At 42.7% G+C, this 10,366-nt stretch overlaps 1 protein-coding gene across 2 annotated transcripts in view; it reads left to right on the forward strand.

Annotated features, from left to right (window-relative positions):
- The window catches only part of LOC126237108 (glutathione S-transferase D5-like), a 50,163-nt gene extending 41,684 nt beyond the window's left edge, over positions 1-8,479 (forward strand). For both annotated transcript variants that reach the window (XM_049946921.1, XM_049946920.1), the window contains 2 exons: positions 5,982-6,143; positions 8,230-8,479. In XM_049946921.1, coding sequence (XP_049802878.1) covers positions 5,982-6,143; positions 8,230-8,394 — 327 coding nt within the window. In that variant the 3' untranslated portion in view covers positions 8,395-8,479. The remainder of the gene's footprint in view (positions 1-5,981; positions 6,144-8,229) is intronic.
- Positions 8,480-10,366: the final 1,887 nt, after the last annotated feature.

Raw genomic sequence — 10,366 nt, forward strand, 5'->3', positions numbered from 1 at the left:
AATATTGAACAGTGAATGACTTTCAACTGCATTGAAAATGTGAGGGTAGTATAGATTTCTACCCTCCGCCCGGAAAGTACTAACTCTGGAACGGAGGTAACTTCGATGCACTCAGCAGGTGATTACTGGAAAATATTAGCTTAGGCTCGGATGTAAACGTGAGGAAAATGGGGACAGTCGAATAATGGAATAAATAACGTGAATTACTAACACTGTGACTACGACCAGAAAACGAAGCTGACAAAAGACAGTACAACGTTAAATCGAGGATATTTTTCATTTGTTTGGTTACAACACGCAGAATCATAACAACCCATTTTTTTTTTACAAACGTCTTCGAATGCCGCGCAATATCGTACTTAGATGCGTATATCGCGTTAAGTATTGACATTATTGAAATATTGGACACTTCACCATGGAGCTGACATACAAAGTTATAAGTAACCTGAAAATCCGTTTAGTTCATGTAAAATCGTGTGAGAGTTACTACCGAGCCAACGGAACGGACGTAATGGCACTGCTGGATCTTGACTAGAAGGATAAGCAGAGCAGCAGTAGGCGCGTTTAGCTGCGATGTACGGCGCGGCGAGTCGGCACGCAGACTACCGGCTTTCTTTTGTTCTCACACTCAACGGTTGACTGCAAAAATGGTTCAAATGGCTCTGAGCAGTATGGGACTAAACACATGAGGTCACTAGTCCCCTAGCACTTAGAACTACTTAAACCTAACTAACCTAAGGACATCACATACATCCATGCCCGAGGCAGGATTCGAACCTGCGACCGTAGCAGCAGCGCTGTTCCAGCCTGAAGCGCCTAGAACCGCTCGGCCACACTGGCGGGCGGTGGACTGCAGCCAGCGCCAAAGAGTCGTCTAGGCGCGCAGATGCTCTACACCGAACACAGGGCTCTTGGAGACGCTTGGGGTCTCGAACGATGACACACTGGTAGTGGCTTCCACTCAGCGGCACCGAGACCCACGACAACCATGCTGCTAGACGACGTTGAAGTAGCGCTCGACCCCACACTGGACCGTCGGCTGGCGTGGGTGTTCTCTGGCTGTTAGGGGGTCAGTCGGAAGTCCAGGATAAGGTGCTGCTAATGGCTGAGCTGTGAGAATTCGCAGTAGCTATGGCCCGCTAAATTTGATAGGAGCCCCCCCCCCCCCCTATTGTCACGTAGATGGCTATGGCAGCACAGCGTTGTGTCACGGCATGTGGAAACTCTATGGCCGACTGCTGCATTGCACAATGCTACGGCAGCATTATTTTAGCACCCAGTCCCAAATATTAGCAGCGGCTTGCCTGCACGCTACCCGCTTGCTTTCTATGTCTAATATGGCGGTTGACGGTACAGAGCTTCTTCCCTCTATAAGTTTCACGCTACTGCTGAACCTGTGGACGTAAAAAAAAAAAAAAAAAAAAAAAAAAAAGAAAGGAAGAAAAAAAAGTAGTACTATAGAGTCTACATCACTACACATTTTTACATTTTCTTGTATTGTCTGTCCTTCTTCCCTACACCCTTCAGGCATATCATCACTAAACCTTGTTATAGACCGAGTGGGTTGGGTGGTAGTGAACTGGAAGTTTGGATGGGAGAAGAGGTCTCTGCTGATGAGAGACAGAAACTACATAAGCAACGACCCGGATTAAGATGGTTACTGAGGATGAAATTTTCGTTACTGTGACCTGTGGGTGGTACACACAGCTGTACACTTTAAAACGCTGTAACATCCGTTCTGTACTTATGGGCCCTATTCATGTAGGTTAACTTTCATGATGGCAATATTTCCGAAGGAGTATTGGGTAAATACAGCAGAGTATATTTATTTATTTATGCATTTATTTTACCTGGCAAGATTAGGGCCTTCAGGCCCTCTCTTACACCTAACCAGGCATACTCAGATTCAACAAATTTCAGTTTCTACAGAACATTAAGGACCTATAACATGTTATACAGTATTAATGTTAAAGAAAAAAATAGAGATTATAAACGTAGTACAATGATAATTATAGCAATCAAAAATAATTATAACAACCAATAATAATAATAATAATAATAATAATAGTAATGACTATGTATATGAAAGTAAACATATTTTTCTTTTATGAATGTCAGTCTTATTGCTAGTTGGGAATTTTCTCGTTATATTCTTGCAGCTTGCGAGTTATTCTCATCAAGCAGAGACATAATACGATAGAATGGGGTGAAAGAGATATAGAAGAGGTAGATAGGTTAGAGGAAGAGAAATAGACTGGTAAAATCGAAGCTATGATGGAGAGGAGAAAGAAAGAGATGAGAGGGGCACAACAATGGTGGCTATACCGTCCCTAATATGTAAGTCTTGAGTTCCCTCTTGAATGTTGAGTGGTTCTGGATAAGACGCAGATCACAAGGGAGCGCGTTCCATAGTCGTATGGCTGAGATGGAGAATGACACGGAGAAAGATTTTGTGTTATGTAAAGGTACAGCCAAGATGCTAGACGTATCCGATCTGGTATTGCGGTTGTGGAATGATGATAGGTGTTTAATGTGAGAAGATAAGTATTGGGGGCACCACTGGCTAAGAAATCGATGAAGTAAGCACATCGTGTGGAGATCGCGTGCCTTATGTGGGCGTATCCAACCTAGCTGGGAGTGTGAAGGACTGATATGATCATACAACCGTATATTGCATACGTATCTAACGCAAGCATTCATCACTAGCTCGAGGCATCTCGAAATTTCACTATTTGTGCCGTGTTGAACTACATCACAGTAGTAAAGATTAGGCAAGACTAGTGTTTGGACTAATTTTTGTTTAACATGGGTTGGAAATATTTTTCTAAATTTTTGAATTGCATGTAGGGAGGAGAGCGATTTCCGGCAAGCTGTGACTGTTTGTTCTTCCCAGTTTAGGTGTTCATACAAGATTATTCCAAGATCTTTTACTGTTTTTTGGTATGGTAGTTGGGTACCATTGAGGAGTATTTGAGGGACTGTTTCGCGAAAGTACCGACTGATTAACTTTGGATGAGATATAAGTATGACCTGGGATTTCTTGGGGTTTAGTTTCAGACCTAGGTTCTGTGCCCATCGAGAAACAGAGCAAAGATCTGCGTTCGTACTCGCTACTGCGTCAGCAATGTTCTTGGGGCTTGCACTTATGTACAGTTGGATGTCGTCGGCATATAGATGGTAGTTGCAGGAGTGAATCACTGAAGAAATATCATTAATGTACAGTGAGAAGAGTAATGGACCAAGGACGGAGCCTTGGGGAACTCCAGAGCGCACGGTTTTCCATGATGACTTTTCCGACCCACAAATGACTTGTTGACTTCTGTTTTTGAGGTAGCTGTCGAACCAGTGTATTGCGCTGTTTGAGAAATTCAGCTGCTTCATTTTAATTAGTAATGTCAACTGTATCAAAAGCCTTGCTAAAGTCAAGCAGTGTTAGGATGGTAGCTTCACGTCTGTCCATAGCATGTTTAATGTCATCAGTTACTTTGATTAATGCAGTTGCTGTACTATGGTGCTTTCGAAAGCCTGACTGATATTTGTCGTGGATGTTATGAGTTTTGAGGTAATCCGTCAGCTGTTCATGGACGATGTATTCTAGGGCTTTAGATATTGCAGGTAGTATGCTGATCGGCCTGTAGTCACCTGGCGACTTAGGGTTGTCAGTCTTGGGTATAGGTTGAATTAAACTTTCCTTCCACTCAGTAGGATATGTACTACTGACAAGAGACAGGTTGAAGATGTCTGTGATAACTGGAGTAATAGTGTCTACGACGTTCTTAATCATGCCAATGCTCACTCCATCATTTCCTACTGCCTCGGAAGAGATTCTCATAATTGCCTTGTGTACTGTGCCGGTAGTGACATGTTTTAGGAAAAACTTGTCTCTCGAGAGATTGATATCTTGGGGCTGGTAATTTGTCGCTGCGTGGCAGTTTACAGCTGTTGAGAAGAAAACGTTTAATTCTTCTGCAGTCGCTTGATAAACAGCGTCAGCTCTTCGCTTCCCTATACCGAAAGTGCGCAGCTTTTTCCACAGTGCAGCAGGATTTGATATGCCGCATACGACAGAGCGGGAATGTCTGATTTTGGCATTCCTAACGCTTTGCTTGGTTCTATTTCGGAGTTTCCTATAAGCTTCGTACGCCTCGGGAGTTGGGTTACGCTTGAAGGCCCTATGTGCAGCATCACGTTTATTCATTAACAGGCGTAATGCAGTGGTAAGCCACGGAGCGGGAGCTCTCTTTACCTTGACAGTGCGTTGAGGAGCATGTTTATCATACAGTGCAATAATTTTGCGACATAATTCCCGAATTTTTCCGTCTAAAGTCGGTTCATTGCTTATATCATGCCAAGGGATGTCTGAGCAATCCTTTTGAAGAGCGTCATGGTTAACATTTTTTAGGTTTCTGTAGGTTACCAGGTGAGATTTTTCTTTGGTAGTATGCACTGAGTAATTTAAGAATATCACGTCATGAGCAGAGAGTCCCGGAGCGGATGTCTGATTGGCGCGAATTATTTTATCTGGTCGCTTTGTTGCTATTATATCTATGAATGTATGGCTGTGTGGCGTGTGATGAGTTGGGTCCAGCGGTGTTAAACTCATATCATTGGAGTGGAACAGTCTCCTTAGTTTTTCTGCAGAGGGAGATTTTAACTGTAAGTCGATGTTTGTGTCCCCCTTAATGATTATGTGTTCATACAGTGTCACGAGCGAGGACAGGGCAGACTGAAAGGAGGACATAGCACCGACGTTTGGAGGTTTATAGATTACTCCAATTAGCAGTTTCTGATTTGATGTATTTATTTCGAAAAACAAGAACTCTGCTTCTCCTTCGCCCTTTGCATCCGATGTGCATAGTATAGTAGGTGTCAGATCAGAGCGAACGTAGGCACCCACACCACCCCCGCGTCGTGTTTCACGATCTGCTGTTAGGTCCAAGGCCGTAGTCCCTGATACTGTTGCTCTAATCTGAAGTGTTGGATCCATGGTTTTGTGGTGCACGAAGTGGTGCTCGCCATGGTTGTCGGGAACCCAGATTCGCATCATGAAATCGTGTCCTGATCTTGATGAGATACAAGACGTTCTGTCGTCTCTTCAAACGCCGGATTAGGATCTGGAGCCCTCAGCCCTTTGATTAAAATATCGTACATATCGAACATCCTGTGCACTGTCCAACGTGGACAGCCTGGGTGGTGCACCTCTGAACTGGAAGTGATTCCATGTCCCCATCACATCTGTCTCCAAGCATACATCTGGCAACGTCTGTGGCTGACAAACCTTCGCCGCACAACTTTATGATGCAGACCCCATCATTAATCGCGATTGTCCTCAGCTGCGTAATAAATGTTCCATTTACTGCTACGCAGACGTATCTAATGCGTACCAGGTGGCACGTCACTTTCAACTGAAATACTGGAGTCCGTTCGAGTGTGGCGTAGACCGTTACTCATTGCTCATGGTAACTATCTTTACAAACAACATCAGTAGACGCTTTCTGGTCGGTACAGGGAAGGTCAAATATCGTGATGACGCGATACCTTTGTTGATGAGTGTACGGGCAGTAATGAAAAGATTCCTAATCTACTGTCAAGTACCGGTGAGAGACTGTACATAAAGAAATGTTAATGGAGCAGCTTCCTCAGAATCGCTTGATACTTAGTTCCCCTGTGAGCGTCAGGTATACATGCACAGTGCAGGGCGCGGCTGCGTGGCGGCACGGCAGGAACCATACTCCACCGCTGCAAAACCGCTGCGTCACCACGCTGCTGTAAGCCGCGTCAGTGTGCGTAGCTCCATTACAAGTCACGTGTCTCAAGGTGTGCCGCGATAGTCGCCGAGAGATTTCTGGCGTGTCAGTGTGGGAAGTGCTTGATAATTGTTAAGCAACAGACTTTTGTATTACTTATTAATTTAATTTTGGTACACGTACATATTATAGACGACTTCTGTTACTGGAATACTATTGATCTGTCTTCCACAGGATCCAACCTTCTCCGGAAAGCCATTATCCCAGAGTGATGTTGACAAGGTGAACAATGGACTGGAGATACTGAACAGAATGCTTGAGGGAAAACAATGGCTCGCAGGGGACAACGTTACAGTAGCGGATTATGCCACGATTGTGTCCTTGGCGACACTTGAGGTAACATTATCTTACGCAGACTTTATTATTTCTTTTAACGTGAGCGTTGTTAGTAGAACAACTAAATTCTCTGTCGACATCTAGTTCAATAGCATTTCGCACACGTTAATAATTTATATTTCAATATCTACAATCTCATAAATGGAATATGGAGAAAGGAGGATATTCCGAAAGACTGGAAATCAGCTACCATTACCCCACTACATAAAAAGACCAATAAAAGGAACTGTAGTAATTAGAGAAGTATTTCTCTACCAAGTATACCACACAAAGGATTAACATTAATAATTCTTGAATAGCTGAAGTCTTTTGCTGACGATATTGTTGGAGAGTACCATGCAGGTCTTCGCGTAGGAACGTAAACATGGACCAAATTTTCACCATGCGACAGTAGGGGAGAAGTGCCACGAATTCAACGATCGGTTCCTGGAAACATTTGTAGATTTCTCGAAGGCGTATGTTAGTATACACAGATTAAGTACGTGCAACATCCTGAGGAAGCTTGCCATACCAACTAATTTAATTACTTGGTGAAGGTGTGTGCAGCAGAAGCAAAAACCAAGGTGAAATACGAGTGGGAGAGATCCAGGGAATTCAACATCAGAAAAGACGTGACACAAGGAGATGACATTTCACCATTGCTTTTTACTTTAGTTCTGGAGAAAGTATTTCGGGAAATAAAAAAAGAAGGTAAAGGAAGGTAAGCTGAACGGAAGAATACAGCTATTGGGATATGCAGACGACACTGCAGCCATGGCGGAGGCGGAGGAAGAGATGGCAGAAACCTCAGAGGACTTAACAAAGAACACCAGTAAGACTGGTATGAGGATTAATATGGAGAAGACTGAAGGGAAATAAATATCCCGAGAAGCCCATAATAATAATGTCCCATTACAGGTTAGAGCATGGAATACAGCAGGAGTGGAAAGTTTGAAATACCTCGCACCTGGTTCAGCAGGCATAATAACCTAAAACAATTCATCAATGTATTGCTAATGGGTGTAAAAACTTATTTCAGCCAGTAGTGGATAATTCCATTGGAAAGTTTGAAATACCTCGCACCTGGTTCAGCAGGTATAAGAACCTAAAACAATTCATCAATGTATTGCTAATGGGTGTAAAACCTTATTTCAGTCTGTAGTGGATAATTCCATCAAAACATCTTTTAGTTGAGGCCAACTTAAAGCCTATAATACAGAGATAGTACCGTTGTCGTTATATGTGATCCATTAACCACCACAAAAGAAAGGGGGAGAGAACCTGCTGTTCTTTGAACGGAAAATATCTTGGACCAGCCTGAAGAGAACAGTGTGGAGACGTAGAAAGAAGCAGCAGTCGAATGACCTAATGAAACAACTGCACAAAAAATGAAAGTGTAGACAATAAGCCTGGGCAGGGCGCACGGCTGGGGGAAAGAAACATGCCGGATTAAACCTGTGTTTGCGGGAAAACCTGATGGAACGCGTCCAATTGGAAGACGCAGGAAATGATGGGGGGATGAACTGCAGAAGAACCTTCAGCAGTGAGGTATCCGTGTGAACTGGATCTAAAGTCCTCAAGGTCGCTTTCTGTCGAGGAACACTGTAAGATCGGCATATGACATTCCGGCTCTGTGATCACCCATGTATGTACTGCAATGTCAACAGGGTGTGATAAATTTTGTCTGTGTTTTATTTGTTTGTGTGTGTGTGTGTGTGGGAGGGGGGGGGGGTTGAGGAGGGTTTCTTAAGTAACTGGAAATATTGTGCTACAAAATTTTTCTTCGTTTTCACCTACCATGTTTAGCAAAAAAGATGTTATAGCAATGGCTGTTACACTTTTTATACTACATTTTTCCTAAATTTTCCTACACAATTTTCTTCACTCACTTACGACGTTGTGAAAACAATGAAGTGTTAAAGCAACTCTGTATTCCGGTCAACCTGCTTAGGCAAACAATTTTTCTTCACACGAAATTACTAACTTTGCATTCTCGATGAATTTATGCCTTAATTCAACACTATAAGAAATAGACTCTAGAATTTCTTTTATCTATAGAATGCAGGCTAGAATGTATTAAGAATATGTTTTTCATTTTTCTTTTCAGTTCAATACAAAATGTGGAATAAACCCTGCTAAACATGCAAACATTGCTCAGTGGATTTCTCGTGTTGAAGGCTCAAGTGCCAAAGTTACAGAGAACATGAAAGTATTCCGTGAGGCAATAAAAATGTACATAGAATATTTTAAGAAGCAAATGTCGCAAAAATAAAATGAATATTAGTGTATGCAGTAAAACTTACATTTCACTACGTGTAAATAGAAATTGATAATAAATGTGCCTTTGACTGACAAAATTATGTTGACTTTTGGACTGCCTTTTTCCCTTACTGAGATGTACCTGCTCATATTAATTACTTAAAAAATTACATTACACTAGTGCAAACACACTATAACAGCGTCAGTTATTGACTACGTGTTGCATATTTCTTGATGTCTTATGATCATCAGACCATTTAATGTCCTTATGCTAAATTCAAACTGTACATAAAGTTACAGTTCCACATAGTCATAGGCAAATCCAAGTGTACAATGATATTATGTAACTAATGCATGTTAAGTATTGCCAAAACTGTTGGCAACCAGTGTACACCTGGTTCAAAATGGTTCAAATGGCTCTGAGCACTATGGGACTTAACATCTTTCGTCATCAGTCCCCTAGAACTTAGAACTACTCAAACCTAAGTAACCTAAGGACATCACACACATCCATGCCCTAAGCAGGATTCGAACCTGCGACCGTAGCAGTCGCGCGGTTCCGGACTGCGCACCTAGAACCGCGAGACCACCGCGGCCGGCTGTTCACCTGGGTTCACAAACTTCTACTATGAGTACACGGATGTCACATTTCACAGTCATGGCACATTTTTGGCGCCAAGGACAAAGTCAAAACATTACAACAAAGAAGGTTGGTTTATTTGGGGGAGGGGGCCAAACAGCAAGGTAATCGGTCCCATCGGATTAGGGAAGCATGGGGAAGGAAGTCAGACGTGCCCCTTCGAAGGAACCATCCCGGCATTTGCCTGAAGCGATATATGGAAATCACGGAAAACCTAAATCAAGATGGCCGGACGCAGGTTTGAACCGTCGTCCTCCCAAATGGGAGTCCAGTGTGCTAACCAAAGCGCCACCTCGCCCGGTAACAAAGAAAGGTGACGTTTTACGTTAAAGGGTACCGAAATATAATAGAATACCGTTCTACGCTACAAGGTCATCGGCCAAAATCTGATAGACTTTTTTGTTCACTAGTGTGAAGAAGCAGTTATTAAAATCAGCAGGGGTTACTCTATTTATTACACGATATGTTACGTTATTTTGACATGCGTGTAAACTAGTGCGTTTGCAAGCAGTTTAAAACGATTGTAATTAAACACTGGCACTCAGCGAATCATCCCTCCCCTCCTCCCCACTCCAAAGGATTTATATGTGAGTTGCTACAACAGCCGTGTTCCATATAGTCAATCTCTCGCGAAATTTTGTTGCGTTTGACGTCAGTTCTGTCTGCATGACAGATTTGTATGAAGACCTCTACTCATGTCACAAATGTGCACCTGATGTCACCCTGGTTTGTATGACCATCATATTCTAGAATATTCTCCCGTTGCTCCACATTGTTAATAATAACTTCACCCCTGTATGCGTGACCACTGCTGGTTTAACTTCGCAAGATTACTTCCGACAATTCCTTAAAACAGTCTTCATAATACTAACTAATTTCCTATTTTGTTGCTATCTTCTTGCTTAGCAGTTACCAATTTAATAGTCCTGACTCGATCTGCTTATGTGCAGACCGTCACCGACGCTCGCCTTTGTATTTAGCATTATAATGTTCATTTTTCCTTCTTCTATCGTCCTCCCCTCCATTCTTCTGTTGTTTCCTCTATCGTTTTGTCTCCTAGGGCCTCCTCTGTCTTGTCCTCCACGTCCATTATGCCCAGTGTTTCTTTGTGAATCATTCATATAATTCATATCTGATTCAGGTACTCTGTTATTTCTGAAGTCAGCTTCCGCCCATTTCACTCACTTGATCAGGTAATCTAACTTATTTCCTAGTCTTCTTGCAACTGATCCTTGAAAGCATTCGGCAGTTTCCTCCTCAATTTAGAGATCTTGAACTCTGTGTAGCGAAAGTTGTTTATCATTCTTTGACAATACGCCGAAACGCTGCCCAATCGCCTGGTCCC

Source organism: Schistocerca nitens, chromosome 2, assembly GCF_023898315.1.
Source record: "Schistocerca nitens isolate TAMUIC-IGC-003100 chromosome 2, iqSchNite1.1, whole genome shotgun sequence".
In the NCBI taxonomy this organism is placed as follows: Eukaryota; Metazoa; Arthropoda; class Insecta; order Orthoptera; family Acrididae; genus Schistocerca; species Schistocerca nitens.